The 18,037-nt window shown below is 39.6% G+C and overlaps 1 protein-coding gene across 5 annotated transcripts in view; it reads left to right on the top strand.

Annotated features, from left to right (window-relative positions):
• Window positions 1-6,868: 6,868 nt before the first annotated feature.
• LOC104487336 (putative ATP-dependent RNA helicase DDX60) overlaps window positions 6,869-18,037 on the top strand; it is a 49,259-nt gene continuing 38,090 nt past the window's right edge. For 4 of the 5 annotated variants that reach the window (XR_015258423.1, XR_015258424.1, XM_086746709.1 and 1 more), the window contains exons 1-11: window positions 6,869-6,942; window positions 7,415-7,471; window positions 8,732-9,106; window positions 9,241-9,307; window positions 10,861-11,038; window positions 11,181-11,522; window positions 11,999-12,106; window positions 13,923-14,084; window positions 15,010-15,168; window positions 15,645-15,786; window positions 17,417-17,578. Coding sequence is in view for 3 of the 5 variants with exons in the window: in XM_086746709.1 (XP_086602835.1) it covers window positions 8,797-9,106; window positions 9,241-9,307; window positions 10,861-11,038; window positions 11,181-11,522; window positions 11,999-12,106; window positions 13,923-14,084; window positions 15,010-15,168; window positions 15,645-15,786; window positions 17,417-17,578 (1,630 nt within the window). In the remaining 2 variants the exon portion in view is untranslated. Of the gene's footprint in view, window positions 6,943-7,414; window positions 7,472-8,731; window positions 9,107-9,240; window positions 9,308-10,860; window positions 11,039-11,180; window positions 11,523-11,998; window positions 12,107-13,922; window positions 14,085-14,245; window positions 14,332-15,009; window positions 15,169-15,644; window positions 15,787-17,416; window positions 17,579-18,037 lie in introns of those variants that run through there. The other variant, XM_086746710.1, reaches the window with a different exon arrangement.

Below are 18,037 nucleotides of genomic sequence, written 5' to 3'. Positions count from 1 at the left end.
TGTTAATTGCCCTGACCAGCCTCACCTGTAGCATTCCCCTACGCTCCCCCAGCTGTGGGGCTTCAGTTAAGCTCCATCTGGTTGCAGCTGGCTTGTCTTAGTCCTGTTCTTGAGTCCCTGTGTGGGGTTCTTTTGTTGACCTTGGCTTGTTGCTTTGCTCTGTGATGACTGGGTTGTTGGCAGGAGCCTTCATTGTCACTGCCCTGCCCTTCCCTGCCTGCTTGCCTCTGGCATGGTGGGACTGTGCCCCTTAGCACAGCCTCAGGGTCCCCAGGTCAGCCACCAGCTGGCAGTGGCCCTGATCCCCAGAAGCTGCACTGATTGATTGTTGTGGCTGTATCATAATGAGGTTCAATTATAGTATTTGATTTGATTATAGCATTTCATGTTTTCATCTAGCTGTTAAGAAACATAAATGTAAACTGTGTTTTTCTACAGGCAATTTGTAATGATCTCCCAGAAGATTTTTCTGCTGCATTAAATGAATTCAAGAGCAAAACAGAGAACTTTGTCCATTCCTATTGATTGCTTCTAGAATGGCTGATATGAAACAAGAATATTGACTTTCCGTTTTAGAGATTGGTAAGTAAATACTCTATTTTTAAAAGCAACCATACAGTGTAACTTTAACAAACTGCTGTGCTGCAGGAAAATTTGGAGGACCATCTGTGTGTTAGTGTGTGGTAAAACATAATCTCATATAATATCAGTGCCTTCGTTCTTTCTCTAATCAATCTTGTTTGCTTATTGTGTCCCTCACCCAGTGCACCAATAAGCATTTTGCTGCTGTTTCTGTGTTTGCATCCCTTTGGCAGTTTTCCTCGGTGATAATCATGAAACTGAAAGAAAGACCAAGGCATATTCAGGGTGATTAGTCTGTGCACTTTATGCATACGTAGCGTAGGAATAATAATGGATTTCAGCAAGCTGTCACAAATAATTTGTAGCGAATTGGTACAATTGTATTTTACCTATAGATAGAATTTAGGCCAAATCTTGGTGAACTTTTGTTAGGAATTAAAACACACATGTCTAACACCAAAACTAGTTTAAATTTTTCTGCCCTATATGTTGTGTTACACAAATTCTGCATCTGGCCCACGCTGGCCGAGAAAAGAGGCTAGGAAGCAAAGTGCAGAATTACAAGGGTAAATATATATTTATGCATATCAGGTGTCCCAGCCAAACTGAGGCAATGTAGTTTTACACAGGGTTCTTATACCCTTCAAGTGTTCTGGTACAACACAATTTGACTAGTCACTAATTAGTACATACACTATCTGCTACTAATCATAGTAAACCTTTGCAAGGTAACTACAGTTTTGCAGTGTCATCGCTCATCAGCGTTCTTGCTGCTTGTCCGTCGATCCAGATGTCCTTGAAGTCAGTCTTGCTGTAGGACTTATTTGTGATTCCAGGTGCTGGGAGAGTTTCAAAGATATGTTGGAGGGGCTAGGATGCTAGCATTACCTTGTTTGTCAAAGGGCGTCTTTTATCCTTCATGGACAGCTGTAAAAAGCGAAGTCCTTATTTCTAGGGCTGGGCTATCCTTCCGGTGTTTGCAATGAGGTGGTGTGCTTTAGTTTGCTCTACTTAAACGTGAACAATACCAAAACTTCCAGTAAAATTCCACTATCTCATTGTATGATCCACTATCTCAGTGTATAATGTAAATTAGTATATATTAACAAAGTTAATATGCTTTCACACTATAAAGACTGACTGATACAATAGTTAGGGAAAGAAATATTCATTAACAGTAGAGGCTTTTAAAATAGAGGTTTCTAAAGAAAGAGAAAAATAATACTAGCTAAAAATAGTCCTGTTTTCCCTTAAAATTATTCTCAGTAATTGCTAAAAGGTTTGAATCTTTAAGAAACACCGATTCATCCTGAGGCAAAGAACATGCTTGTGAAATCCCAGGTCAGATTCATTTTAGGCAATATTACACGTGAGTGAGTATAGACACTCTATCCAAAGTGAGGAGATATTTACCAGAGTGTCAAAGGATCTCAATCCTTAAAAAAATAGATAAGCATATTTGATTTTTTTTTTTCTTTAATTAAATGTAAGTCTTCAAGATTTTAGATGTTTTTTTCTGTAACTTCATGTTTGTGGAGGTAATGCTTAAATAACAGTAGTATGAAGAAGCTTTTTGTATGGGTTGGAGAAGAATCATATGTGTAAATATGGCTACACTTACATTTTATGTTATTTGTGTTTAGACTTCTCAGTTGATGAATGCACTGATTCAGAAATTGCATCTTACTTAATGGATTGTAATAATGGAAGAACAGCTATTTTACCATCTGCATTCTTATCTGGAAATGATTATAATTGCTTATGCAGCAGTTATAAACTCGTGCAGGAAGTGTCAATGCTGTAAGTATGTAATTAAAAGGTTTATAAGAACACATTTTGTATCCAGGATAGATATATTTCAGAAAATGAACATGAAATCCTATAGATTGTGTTTTACCACTGGTTTTGATGATATTAATGTGCTTGATAAACATATAGGGAATCTAATTTCAAAACAGCCACATGAGAAAAGCATTCTTATTTTATGAAGAATGTTTTTCTATTTAATACCAAATTCTTTGTCTTTGCTTTTACAGCCACATGCAGTTTAGTGATGATCCACAGACTTTATACCTGGAAAAGTAAATTTGATGCCCTTAAATCTGATAGTATATATCAGATCTACTTTTCTAGGAAAGTATTTTATCTAACCAATAGCAGGGCTGAGCAGGTGTCCCTGTCAGGTATACAAACACACACATGTATACAGCATGTACATATAAACATAGCTGGCCACATAGATCAACAGAGTCAGAGAAACACTCAGTACTCACTAGCTGATAAGGAAGAAGGCCCTTTACTGGGAAACATATACAGTGCAGATCCTACCAGTAGCTGGGCCAGTGCACTCGGGCTATCCAGTGGCTGGCTGTGAATCCTGGCTCTCCCCTGTTGCCTCCTGCACAGGTACTTGCATGCACATGGAAATAGGTCTCTCAGTTGAGACCAAGACCTTGTGCTCTTGCCAGTATTTGGCCTGGACCCCCTGGTAGCCAGCTTTTCCAGGGGCCTCACCCTTAGAGATGTGCATACCTGGCTCCCAGGCTACTTCACCTGCTTGCCAGGAGGTCTGGCTTGATAGTCACTAGGGATTGCACACTGACTTACATACCCTCACTCACTCCTGCTTCTGGTTCCACAGACATATGGACCTCTGTGACCCATGGTCTAACACCAGTTGCTGGTACTCAGACCTCCATACACACACATGGATAAAGAACAGGTAATCCCTCACCCAGGAAAGTGGTTAGAAATGGAGTTTAATGAGCAGACAGGACAGCCTGTACTGACTAAGCACAGATGCATGGCTTGGCAAGCATTCTGCCCAGCAACCTGTTTACATGCAATCAGCCTCTTGCTTCCTTTTGCCTCTGTTTTCCCATGCTTGTTCACCTCCACCACACCACCCACCCCACCTTGATATCTCCCTCCTCCAAAGCAAAATCACAATCAGGATTGTGTTCTAGTGCCTTGCTTACCATTGTTCTGGAAAGCAGAGTAATTGGCCCATGCAGAATGGGCTGCAAACCCACTTCAGAAATCTCACATGAATGAGAAAATCATTATGAGCAGATGCAGATCCCTAGAGTCTGAGAGACTCATTCCTTATTCCTATAAACTGAATAAGAAGTATATCAAACTCTGGCTGATATTAAGAAATGGAGCTGAAAGAGTTGAATATTGGAGAGTCCTCTGTGATGATTAGTTTAAGGAAAAACTGGCAAGATGAACATGACCGGTGTTTCACCATTTAGAAAGTTCAATGGGAAAATGCACAGTAAGAATACCAATGGAAATTATTGGATAACTCTGAATAACTCCTAATTTAAAACTTTAGCTTGTTCATGATAACTCTACCTTAACACTAGGCAAAAAAATTTTCTTCTACATAAAAGCATGTGCACATTTAATCTTTTCCTTTAGTTCTCCAGTGTTTCTTTAACTGACCTCTGGGAAATGTAGTGAAAGTTCTATGACTGGTACTGGACAAGGCAAGCAGAGAATTCCTTATGGTATGGTCTTTACACTTACTACTTTTTGAAAAATAATCAAAGCATTACCAGATTTCTTATTACTACTTTCTGTACTTTGTGTTGGTACAGTAAGGTTAACAAAAGAAATTAAAATATTCATATATTTAGTTCAGTCTCTCGGTAAAAAAATTCTCCCATTCAGACATGTACCTGTCTTTCCACCATCTGTTTTGAATTTAGGGCTAGAGTCCAGACCAGTTGAGACACAAATAATGCAAAACTTGAATTTATGCCTTTACTTTAAAGGAGAGAGCTTAGCTTACCTTAAGATAGGTGACTCCTGACAAGTAAGTGTTGGGGAATTTTTATTGTACCACTTGTGGCAAATTAAATACACATTTGTGCTTAAGTATAAAGTGATTTAATGGACAGTGCGTTGGACAGAGTCCTACTGCCATAAGTGGTTCTTCAGGGAGTCTGCAAAGATGTGGCATGAGCCAATTCCTTATACATGCTTGCACAGTCATATCATTACAAGTCAATACTGTACCTTTCTTATTTTATCAAAAGGGAATTTGTTCTCCATTATACAGAGTCGTTCCATCTCTCACATTCTATTGTTTAAGCTGGTTCTGGAGTTAGGCCTTCCTACTGCCAGGACCAGATCATTCCTCAGTCTCCAGTTACCATTGCTGAGCAGTTACAATTTGAATTTCCCCTTTGTAAGATGTCTCAAGTTAGAATTTCTGCAGCTATTTTTCTATACTAGATGGTTACTGCCAACTGCTTGATGGTTTTAGGCACTCTGATTTGTGCTCAAAAGAATGGCTGTCTTGAATCCTCATCTCAAGCATCTATATCTAGCCTTTCCCTCTTTGCCTCACGCATTATAGAATCATAGAACAATTTGGGTTGGAAGGGACCTTTAAAGGTCCCTTCATCTAGTCCAACCCCCCTGCAAGTAGCAGGGGACTCTTCAACTAGATCAGGTTGCTCAGAGCCTCATCCAGCCTGGCTTTCAATGTTTCCAGGGATCAACCACCTCTCTGGGCAACCTGTATTATGTAGAGAGATCTAAAAGAGTGTGGTGGGTTGACTTTGGCCAACTGCCAGATGCTCACCCAGCTCTTCTCTCACTCCCCTCCAGCAACAGGAGGGGGAAGGAAATAGGATGGAAAAGCTTGTGGGTCGACACAAAGACAGGGAGACTGCTCTAACTGCAGGTAACCACTGCAGGTGAAACAGACTCAACTTAGAGAAAAGTAATTTAATTTATTGCCAATTAAAATAGATTTTTATAGTGAGAAACAAAATTCAAACTTTTAAACAACACCTTTCCTACACTCTCCCCTTTCTCGGAGAAACTTCACGCCTTCGTTCTTGACTGCTCTATCCCTCCCCATCCCCTGAGGGCTACAGAGTAAATGAGGGCTGGGGGAGTTAGTCAGGACATAATGTTTGGTTTTTTTTTTTTTTTTGATACTTTACCAGTTCTCCGGTGTGAGTCCTCTCTATGGGCTGCAGTCCTTCAGAATAAATCAGCTCCAATGTGGACTTTTCACAGGCTGTCGTTCTTTCAGGGCATATCTGCCTACTCCAGCATAGGATCCTCCAAGGGGGAACCTGACCTTGGTGTTTCTCACACCTTCCCACCTCCTACTTCCCTCTGAGTGGTGGTTTTGCTTTTTCTTAAATATGTTTTCATGGAGGGGGCAACAGCTTCCTCCAGGAAGTAAAGTGTCTGATTTGCCTTCTAGACAGGTGAATGGCAGACCTAAAATACGCTTCTCTGAACCAAAAGGCATCATCTGAAGGGATGGAGAATTGAATCTAAAGGTCTCTCTTCAGGACCTAATTTGAAGTTATATTAAAATCTGAGGAAGCATTGGGCTAAAGATCATCTCTCATTTAATTTGAGGAAAGGAAATAAAGAGTTCCAGTTATTTTCCAGATTGTTGCCTACCAAAGAAAAAGAAAGTGTGCTCAGAGGAGGGAGCAGGGGCTTATCTTGGCTAGGTAAACAAAACAGTTCTGCTGTGCTGGAGCACCCGGGGTGTGGTGCTGGACTGTAAAAGATATTGTTCTCCTCAGTTTCAGTTTTTGAGTACAGGTCTCAAAGGAAATGCAGGGTGTAGAAAAGACCTCTGATCTGCTTACATGGCAAGTGTTACGTGTCAGCTGTCCACCAAGGAGGCTGTTAAAAACCTGCCTGTATGTCTGTGTAACCTCAGTAGGTTTCTGTGCAGGATCCTGCACAAGTATCTAAAGAGGAGCTGGGCTTTTCACTTCTTGCCAAGACAGTCTGATACATAAACTTTAGTTTCCTAAATGTTGTTTCAACAGTACTCGGGTACCCAAGTTCCCTTGCAAATCCAAGTGATAGGGGTCCAGTACTGTTACTGCTAAAGAATTTGCTGTAAATGCTAATAAGTTGTGTAAAGTATATCTCTTAGTTTATTTTTATGTGGAACTTCCTACTTTAACCAAACAGGCTTGTAGAAGAATAGATTGTGATGAATAAAGGGACAGAAATAGGAATTAATATTTTCTGCGCTGTACATGCAACCTGTGTTAACAATATTCTTAAGCAATGCAGGCGTAACGGCTGTTGGACCATTCCCTGGAGCCACCATGACTGAAAAGCGTAATTTAATGGGAACGAGGAAGTGCTGGTGATGCTTCGCAGTACCATGCTCAGGAACGCAGTTCTCCTGGAATCTCGAAAACGAAACCTAAGCTTAGCAGCCGGGCCGCGCCGGGAATGGAAACCGAAAGCTGGCGGGAGGTCTGGGGCGGAAACGAAAGCTGGCGGGGCGGGCGGCGGCAGGACCCGACCGCAGCCTTAAAGGTGGGGTTGCGCCGGAGCCGGGCGGGGCAGCGGCGACAGGTACCGTCCGGGTAGGGCTTTGTTAGAAGTTGTGGTTAGGGTTGCCTTCACGCTGGGGTTTGGGGCTGAGAGCGGGGTTAGGGCTAGAGTTGGGTTTGGGGGGGGGCTGTGGCTGGGCTTAGGCACGGTGCTGGAGCTGGGGTTAGAGTTTGCATTAGGGTTGCACTTGGTTTAAGGGGAACATCTGGGACTTTGCAAGGCAGCAAGGGAGCATCCTCTAGGGTGGAGGGGCAACAGGGATGCTGGCAGGCTGTCAAAGCCTCTGCCTGCCTACACTGTAGCCCCAGGCACCTCAGATGTCAGTGTGTGTGCTGCAGAAAAGCACTGATGTAGCAAATTATTTAAGCCTTTTTTAAAAATTATTTTTTATTTGTTTTTTTTTTGCGGGGGAAAGGACATATAGCAATCCATACATGGGTATGGACAGATACAGTTTTGCTTTCTTTGAGAACAACTGACCTTACATTTTCAGATACCGAAAGTCGCAGTTGCTTATGAGATTGCTGAAGTAGTGATGGTCATTTTCTAGGTAAGTAACAATTTCTGCATGCAAAAATACATAATTCATCCCAGAATGGTGTTCTTAAGCCTTTGATACAGCTTTTTCAATTTTGGTAAGAAAATGGAGAAAATTCTCAGGTTTATTGCTGCCTTGAGAAAAAGTACATATGCAGGTACACAAAAGGTAACTTTATGTAGCTCTATGTATATAAACAGCTTACATTTAATGAAAATAGGTATTAAACTGTAAAGTTATGTTAAGCACACCAGTAGTATTAGTGTGCACAGCATTTTACAAGTAGATAATAAAAATCTATTTTTGTGTCGTTTTTCTGCAACTTCATTTGCTAGGAGTTTAATGCAAGGTGGAAGTTAAAAAGAAAATTGTAACTTAGTTTTGAGTGTGTGAAATCTGAAAAATGGAAGTTGCACTTTAGTTTCTTTTGTTAGTTTTTAAAGAAAGGTTATAAGATTGAAAATCACATCTAAAGATGAAAGAGTCCTTTTATGGTCTCAGGAAAATGAGAGAGAACCATATCTAAGGCATATGAATATTACAGTGGCAAATACTGCAACAATAAATACTGCATGAGGCTGTTACCTGAATGGAAACTAGAGAAAACTGAAGTTCAGAAAAATTGAGCTGATGTGATAGGGACTGTGTTTTTCTCAAACTGCTTGTTTGTTCTTTAGCTCAAAGGAACTGAACATCCTGACCTCGTAAGTGGGGAGTTACCCTAACCATTACAGTTGTATGCTCACTCAAGATTTGAGAATTCTACCCTTGGAAAAAAAAAGTAAAAAAAAAAAGCTAAAACTCAATTTAAAAGTGGGATTAATACCAAATCATCACCCCTATCACGCAACAAAGATGTTGTGATGTGCCTACTTGTGACTGGACTAGCATGATCAGTCCAGTTAAACCAGGAAACATGGATCATTCCTTGGAGCATGCCATGTAAATGTAGCTAATATAGCAAGTTATGACTAACGCCTGGCAAGGGTCCCTTCATACAAAGTGCAAAACAGATATGTAATCCTCCCCTTTAGTAAACTTTAAGAAAGACAAGAGCTGATATTTTCCTTCTAGTTCGTGAAAATATTTATTGATTTCCACATGAAAATATGTCTCACAGGGATATTCACAAAATGCTTTCTGATTTTTCTTAAAGTTTTATTCCAGTGTGATTATGAAGTTGGTAATTTAATGGTTGAAGCATCAGAGCACACTGTATTTCCTGAAAATGATCTCTTGATTTCTTAGAGTTTTCTTTTTTTTGGATGCCAGAATCAAGATCTGTGACGGATTCTGCAGAACGTAATTTCAAGAAAGTTGTTCGTAATGATGCAAATATGAATGCTAGTGATGATGATAAGCATAGTGAGTGTAGTGACGGTGAGAAAATAGGCTTCATTCCAACAAAGGAAGATAAAGAGAGTGGGAGTAAAAGCAACAGTGATGAGCATCATGACACCAGTGACATAGCAGAAGCAGCTATTAAGCAGATGCTTAAAGAAGAGGAAGATAGAGAAAAAGAAGCTGAAGACCTAGATTACAATGATGCTCATGGTATCGTAACCACTGAAGTGACACAGCTGGCATCACAAACTGAAGACCAGGATTTCAGAGTTCTCCCGCACCAATGTGATTCCCAAAGCCCTGGTGAGGAGCTGTTATTAGCTTATGCTTGTGTCTGTGGCTTTTATTGCAGTATCCTGCCTTTTTGCTCGTTTGTAATTAACTAATGAGTAATGGTTATATGGTTTGATCAATAACCATGTATCTGATTATTTTAGAAATAAAACATGTTGAATTTCTGAAGAAGTTGAGGCTACACATTTGGGCATGCCTGTCAAGAGCTCAGTAAGTACAGTGGGGTTCATGGAAAAAAAATGTAATAAATATTAATAAAAACTGTTTCTCTGAGCTAAGTAGACATCACAGTGTAGCACCCCTTAGGGAAAGAAGCTATGTGCTTGTCTCCTAGGTTTGTGGAAAACCAGGACACCTAAGACGTGCTTAGGATTTCATACTTCCTCCAGAACAAAGATTCCTAATGTAATAGAAAGTCTGCCCAAAAAGCAGGGATTATCTGTATGTTTTAGGAACTGATCTACAATTTTAACTATTGCTATTTATTCTTTTTCAAATTCTCTGTCAGGCTTTTTTTTGAGCATGTTTCCTCACATATTTTAAGGCTACTAATAGTGCTGTTTGCATTGACAGTGAAGTGTCTTGTCTTCATTCTGGAGCTGATGTGCTAATGAGATTACTATTAATTAAAGGTAGACAATCTGAATGTGTAAGACAGAAGTTTACATAGGTTTTGTTCATGGAAGGCTACTCATTGCATCAGATAACAGACTGGGCCTGTAAAGTAGAGGCTATTGATTCCAGCCAGAAAGGAAAACTGGGTCTTCCCAGGTGTGCAGATCTAAGGTGAAGTGGATCTAAGGTGATGTGTACCAGGCGTTTCTGACAGCCTTGAAGAAAACAGGCATGTTCTTACTATTAGAGTATGGATATTCTCATAATATGCATTATTATTGTAACCTGTGATAGACAGTGTAGTATGTAAGACAAACATGAAAGCAGATAATCTTTGCTAGAAGGGTTGCCTCTTCTTCATTTGGACCTGCAAAAGTTCTTCTGACTCCTTGGTCTGTCCTAGGCAAAACATCATGTCCCGGGACTTTCATGACTTGTTGAAGAATGCAGCCAGTTCCTAGGATGTATTAAAAACTACTGAGGTGCTGCCTGCTTAGACTTGTCATCTTCAGTGAAGATTTGTTAAAAGTTTGGCCTAAGACTGATTAACGCAAATCTTACCAGCTTTCATGGTTTTCTGAAATGGGAAGGGGATTAAGAAGTCTCTTTGTTCTTTGGTCTCTTGAAGGAATGTATTGTTATTGGTTTCCTCTTGCTGTTAAGGTATTTTTCTTGCCATAGACATTCCTTGGATGAGGGAGGTAGCTGTCATTGTCGTGATAGTTGTTGATAACCCACTCGCTATTTTTACCTGGAAAGTCAGGCAGGAAGGCTCTCAAAATATATTTTGTGATTGTCTCTTGTGGAGTATTTCTTATAGAAAAGTTAACGCTTTCTGCATAAGCAGACATGGACAAGAGGTGTCACATAAGTCACAGAAGCCTCAGATGCTACAAAAATATCTGCAGTTTTAAAGGAGACAATTGCTAATACATTCAATAACTGAAAGGATTGCAAACTATTTAGGACTAACCTTAGTTTCAAGAAAGATGCTTTGCTATTGATTTAATTTATACATTATATGTTTAGTTGATTTAATTAACAAAAACATATATTTTAAAATCTATTAGTAAGTATATTTCTTTTATCCCATGTCTCCAGCATTTCTTGGAGTAATGTTATGTATGTGCTATTTCCTTTTCTTTCAGGTATGTCAGTCTGTTAAAAGACTTTGTTGAGTCTGAATTCTTTGTCATAGATGGAGATTCCTTACTACTTATGTTTTTAGATGAGAAGATACAATATCTAAACTTCTTCTACCAAATTGAATGCTTCCTGCAGGATTTCACTGAAAAAGGAGCAAAATATGTCATTGTTTTCTTCAAGGTACTGACCAAGTAACATTTATTTGCTCTTCAAACCACTGCACTCCTTCAAAACCAGCTGCTTGATTCTAATCAGGATTGGGAAACTGTTCATTTGGTCAACAAATGTAAATGAATAATTTCATTGTTTTTATCTCCCACAGGATGCAGAACAGATGTACTTTCCATATCCTTGTTTTCTTTTCTTACGTACTGCGTTAATAGAGCACCTGAGGCATAACACAGGCACCACTGTTCATACAGAGTTTTCAAATTGTTTATCATCCAAATGGGAGATTTTCCTGAAGAAAAGCTATCCTTACTTCATCATCGTATCTGACGTAGGACTGACCTCTCTCCAAACAGACTATTTATCTATTTTAATTGCTCATTCATTGTCAAAGAAAATAAATGTCGTACTTGCTTCAGGACAGGAGTATGATATTCTTAGAGTTTATGGATACCACGTTCAGAATGTGTTTAAACACAGATTGTTTTTTCAGAAGGTAAGTTACATACACAACTCCATTGTTGGTTTGCATTAACGGTGATAGTTCTACTTAACAGATTTAATTAAAAAATATAAATATTTTACATATTAAAATTATAAAGCACTGATACTTGGCTTATTTTATGTATCTTTAATCTACTAATTTTGAAATCCTTAGCAGGCAAACGTTGTGATTGGTGGCAAATTCCTGCCCTATTTTCTGTAGTCTTATCTCACGTCCTTGTTCATGTAAGATATGGTAGTCTCACATACAGCCTTTCCTGTATCTTCAGTATCACTTGTTTTAGCTGACTTGTAATATGGTAGACAAGACTAGCATTTAGGCCAGGGTTGTGATTTTTAAAGGAGTTTTATTTAGAATAAATGTTTCTTGGAGACTGAGGTTTGTTATATATCTGAGTGGTTTCTGTAGTCCCTGATGCATTGTGTCTATTAACTTTCATATATAACTTTGATTTCTGTGCTTCTTAGTATAAACGAGATCTGCAATATGCCTGTGAAAACCTGGTCAAGTACAGAGAACCATTCGTGTGTCTATATGAACATCTCAAGCTAAGCCTGAAAACCATAGAAGAAGAGGTAATTGGACCTCTTTGATCCTTTTTCCTTTTTCTCCTCTGGTTGACTGTCTTCATCCATTCCTTTACCTGAAGTTCTTTCCTAAAGAGAACTAGGTGCTTTTTTATATGCTGAAGTGATGCTCTGAGTCTAAGAAGGTCTCCTCTATGCCCACTCCTCTTTAGAGCGGCTTGAAGCTGTTTCTTTCTTTAAAGTTCACTAAAGTAGGATAGTTCAGCTGGAAGCTAATTGGTGGGGTGCTTAAGGGATGTTTCCATCTTGGCGACTGTCTTGATCATGTAGAAACCAGCCCATCCAGTATAAAACACCATCTGTGGTGTAAATCCACCGTTAGCTATCTGGGGGGCTGTGGCTACTACCCTCTGGGCACGCTGTGGCCATTGCCTTATCCCCACAGCAGCAGCTGGCTCCTGAGTGTAGAGTGTGGGAGGGTATGTTCAGCAGTGGCGGGCAAGAGTCAGCACTGCTGCCAGTGGCAACCTTATCTGTAGAGACATCTCAAAATCTAAACCTCTCTGTTGCAGCTGCCAAAGCTTGCACGCTCTGTTAGCTATAAAAGTGTTCACAATCTGGGAATTTTTTTTAGGAGCTTGATTACAGTTGCAAGGTCTTTGCTCCCATGATTAAAATGATAGATTTATTAATTTTGTCTATCAATATTTTAACCCTAAAACTTTGGTATTTTGTGTGTATGTTATACCTTTAGTGCCTAATATACCCTTGCAATTTTCCTGAGTGTTAAGTTACACTACAGTGTTGTGACTGTACTTGTGGTCCTGCAGAGAACAGCAGCAAGGCTTCCTTGATCTTCAGTGGGAATGATACTGGTCCAGCAAGCTGATTATTTTTCAGTCCATTAAAAAATAGAAAGTATTTTAAAGTCAGTAGAAACATGGCTGCCTGGCTACTGCTAATATTTTATTATAATTATCTTTCCTGAGGCAAGTTCAATAATTAGGTACCCTAGGAGAAGAAACGCATCGGGGTGCAGTGAGGGCAGGCAGGGCAGGGCCTGGTAGCCAGACCTTGACCCACTGCCCCAGCCAGGAGCAGGGCAGCCGAGGGGCAGCTGCAACCCTGGGAGCTGGGCCACCTCCCTGGGAATGGGATGAGGCCAGACCAGGTTGTCAGCCTGCTGGCCTATGGGGAGCTGGAGACTGGCACTGCTGGAGTGTAGTGGATGGGAATATGAGCAAGTGTATCGATGTAAGCGAATGTAGCAAAGCGAGTAATGCAGATGGGAACAGGGGGGAATGTATCGAAGCAAACAGGACCTGAGCACAATGGACAAAGCAAGAGTACGTGCTGAGAAGCAACGGTGTGAAGAAGAGCAATGATACAACGTCAATCGAGAGCGTAAAGCTAATTGGACAAATAGCAGGGTGGTAGAGCTCGTGCAAAAAGGTTGCCCTATAGGAATAGAGATTGTAGACAAAGAGCATCTGGGTAAAGAGTATAAAACACTGCTGTAGAAATAAACCATGTCCTTTTGGGCTCACTTGCTGTCTCGCCAATATGCCACACTGGAGCATTGGTGGGGCGGGGACTGACAGCCCTAAGAGGCTGAAATGGGGCCCTGGTCAGGTGGGTGCAGGCCCCAGGGGCTGCGCAGGGACAGTCAGGGCTGCTGGTGTCCTCAGGAACATGACAAAAAAGAACTCTTTTCAGTAATGATTGTGCCCACTTTTCCTTCTGTAGTGTTCATATCCTTTTTCTCCACTTCTCTGGTGGAACTTTGTAAAGGATAAACCTTGTCCTTTTTTGGTAACTTTTATTATAGCAGTCATTTGTGCTGTTCATAATGTTATGACTACAGGTTTGCCAGACTGTCCAGCTGTTGAAACAACTGTGGCCTAAAGGATCTGATATTCGACGTGTGGTCTGTGTTCTTGCTTCTTCTGTGGCATTAAAAATATACAGCAAGATGCTGGAAAATGCCAGTACATCTGTGAGAACAAAGACAAAGCGATCAGCAAGAGTAAGAATTTTTTATATCTTTTCAGCATAGTGTCTATAAAAATTTTGCTAACAGGAGAGATGGATGTCTTTCTACATCCCAAACTGAAGAGAGGCCTAGCTGCTTCCTTTGTGACCGCGCTCTGTGAGTAATCTGGTTCAGCTGATTACAGTGGCCACAGCTTTTCTAAAGGAGCACAGTGTCTCTGTAGATGGCACTGTACCCCTTGCCAGACTGGCTATTCCTGGGGAAAGCTTTACCTCAGAAGGTAGTTGCACTCATTTTTCTTTTCCTAATGTTCAGTGCCATACTAGTTTTTACAAAGGAATACACTTTTCCTGAAGTTAGCAAGATATCTCAGAAAAAAAAAAGTTTTTCTAGATGTGGTCATGACATTATTTTTGTGACCATACTGCAAGATTTATATTTTCATCAAGTTAATATAGATGCAATATATCAGTAATCTTTTAAGACACGTATTCAGTGGACTACAGGATATCTGTGAGTGGATAGCACAGCTGGATTTCTGTACAGACTTTTTGCTGTGCAATTGAGAAAAGAGGCCTATATCTAGATATTAACTTTTCCTCTTAATAACATTTCTAGCCAGACACAGTGACAATTGTTTTTAAGTTTTGTCTTGATTTTGGAAAAGAGTGGTTTGTGTTTGGTTTTTGGTTCAGTGGGGTTTTTTTGGTGGTGGTGGTTTGTTTTTTGTTTGTTTGTTTGTTTGTTTGTTTTTTTTACACGATGATGGATATGCATCTACCAGCACTACAAGAATGTTCATTTTGAAGTAAGTGTATCCACAAGTAATTACAATGTGCAAATTGTTTAAATAGATCAATATTATTTGACATAGTGTAAACCACTGAGTTAACTAACAGTGAACACAATTATTTCACTGAAGGACATGGTCAACTTTTTATCTGTCATCTCTCAACAGGGAAGAAGTAAACCTCTGTCTCCAGAAGAAGCAGCTGACCTCTGTAGGATTCAGTGTCTTACAGTGGCTTTTCTTCTTCACATGCCTCTTTCACAGAGAGCCCAGATCAGGATCATGAAATCCTGCTGGACTAAGCAAGTTTTGCCATTAATAAAAATGGTATGTGTAGCACTATCTTACTTCCTCTCCCATCAGGTGCAATTGTCATTTCAGTTTTCATTTTCCTTTGTATGCTACTTCAGTCATTTGATGAGATCAAAGAATGTAATGTACATGCTGGAAACAAACCTTACTTTGTTCAGGAATCCTGTGAGACACAAGTTACTGGGGCTAGGAGAATGTTTGGGGCAATATCTCTATACTTGACCTCTTAGACATCTCCAGTTAGCCAGCATTAGTGTTAGGGTACTTGGTCTCATCCAGTATGAGAAGTTTGATGGAAAGTCTTTTTATTGTTTAAAGTTAGTTATAACAGTGAAGGAGAACAGTGAAGGCATTTTCCTGATCACGGAGAAGTCAAGTGACTGTGGTGTTTTTCATAAATCTGTGGTAGTCAACCTTGCTTTGGAGATGCTTTAATCCCTCCACATGAAAAGATGCTCCATAGGAATTAACTGTTTGCTTTATTTTAACAGCAACAGTTGTGTACGTATTTTGCTCTGACACAGCTAAGTGATACAAATGATTGGAAATTGGATTTAACTTACCTGCCTGACTTAAATGATGATTCACTGCTCATGAATCTTGCACATTACTATGAGAACAAATGCACTGAAGGTATTCATCTTTGTTGAAAAGTTTGCTTTCTTACATTTCTAACTTTATTAATCTGCAAAATGGGAATAAAACTGCTTGTATGAGCAGAAAAGAGCACAGTTTTCTAATTGCCCATGTTATAATGGATACTTTTTTTGTGGAATAATAGGGAATCTTTTTTCTATAGCTAAGTCTAGAAGATCACATGTAGTGTCTTTCATTAGTACTCATTCAGAATACTTCACCGTGTCATATCTTCAGTGTGCCACCTGTACTTAGGCAAAGGAAGAAATATACTGCATAGGTAGTAAGAGCTCTGGGTCACTGTTATTGCGTATTCTCAACCATATGGTTTTTAGCCAGTTTTCTATCCATTTCATTTTGTCTTAGCGCAACACTATAATGGAAACTAGATTCCATCTCTACTGTCACTGTGACATTGGATATTTTTAATTTCAGATGAGATTGATTTCAGACAAAATCATATATTGTCTTATAAATACATGAATTTGGGAGCTGGAGCTTTAAGAACACCATCAGATGTGTTAAGATTCACAAAAAAGCTACAAAAACTGACAGAGCAAGGAAGTATGGAAAAAAAAATGTAGCAAATGTTCTTTTGCGGTACTTCTGTTTACCTGAAATCCTCTGCCATTAGCCTATCTCTCTGATACTAAGACAGAACCCTTTCTTTATGAATCTAGTCACAAGATATCCTGTGTGTACCTCAGAAAAGCAAGTGTAGAGGATTTTTTTAAAGGAAATATAAATTAGGAATATGAAACATTTATTTTTATAATGATACCTATTATTGGGCACTAAAAAGAATATTATCAATTCAAGATCCTACCCTGCTGGAGGCAAAGGTGAGAGAAACCTTTGTGGGCCGCAAAGATCAGAGGGCTGGAGCACCTTTCCTATGAGGGCAGTCTGAGAGAGTTTGGGCTATTCAGCCTGTCGGAGGAGAATAGCTCCTCTGGGAGAAGAGAAGGCTCTGGGGAGATCTTATAGTGGCCTTCCAGTACCTAAAGGGGGCTTATAGTACGGACAAGGAGAAACTCTTTAATAGGGCCTGTTGTGATAGGATGAGGGGTAATGGTTTTAAAATACACAGAGGTAGAGTCAGACTGTATATAAGGAAAACATTTTTTGCAATGAGGGTGGTGGAATACTGGAACAGGTTGCCCAGAGAGGTGGTAGATGCCCCATCCCTGGAAACATTCAAGGCCGGATTGAACAGGGCTCTGAGCACCCTGATCTGGTTGAAGATGTCCCTGCTTCTTGCAGGGAGGTTGGACTAGATGACCTTTAAAGGTCCCTTCCAACCCAAACTATTCTATGGTTCTGTGAAACTCTTCTTTAGCTGTGGAGCTTGCAGACTCCCACAGACAGTCTAAATCTGGTGGTTTTTTTCCAAAATACATAATCTCAGTACATTTAGTTATTTATACCTTGGGCTATTAAAAACTGTGAATATACAACATTCTGTTCTGGTTTGTTCTAATGACCAAAGACCTTTGATAGGACTGAAGTCTTTGTGCCTGTTGCTGCATATGTGAATAAGTAGGTTCTATTTGAGGAAACTTTTAATTTTAAAACACCTTTTTTTTTTAATTTTATTTTATTCTTTCTTTCTTTCTTCCCTGTGCAGGATTAGAGTTCGAAAAGGAATTGGGGAAAGAATTGGAGAATGAATACCAATGTTTATGGAACACTGTACAAAAATTGTCTGTGAAATACAGCTTAGGAGATGCTTTCCCAGTACGAAAGACCTCCCAACTATTTCTTGAACAGCAACAGACAGTGTTTAGAGGTACTGACAACTCCACAAATTAGAGAGTGAGAAGCGTGATCTTAATTGCTATCACAAAAAGCTCTAGAAGTAGTGATCTGATTTTATGCTAATCACAAATCTAATCCATGCTTCATGGATCCTCTTTTCCTTTCTTTCAACCTATTAGCAAAACTTGCAGCTGATGCCAGAATAAGTCTGACTAGGCCTTATGGGTGAAATTCGGACTCCAGTGTAAACAACACAACTATTGTTACTGACTTGAGTAGGAATTGGGTTTAGTTCTGTGATTGCTACTCCAAATCTATTGTGTGTGTTGTAAAAAAAACATTATGATTAGTGTAATAGAAATAATAGTAAAAAGCATAATAATTATAAGTAAAATAACAATTATGTTGCGGGAAGACTGTCTCTGAGGAATGTCTTTGTACATGTTGATATAGGGTTATGCAGGTATTGGGCGTGGGAGCAGCAAATTAA

This window comes from Chlamydotis macqueenii, chromosome 4 (genome assembly GCF_036417535.1).
Source record: "Chlamydotis macqueenii isolate bChlMac1 chromosome 4, bChlMac1.mat, whole genome shotgun sequence".
Taxonomy (NCBI): Eukaryota; Metazoa; Chordata; class Aves; order Otidiformes; family Otididae; genus Chlamydotis; species Chlamydotis macqueenii.
Note: the sequence above shows the minus strand (reverse complement) of the source record. Positions and strands in the feature narration are given on the sequence as shown.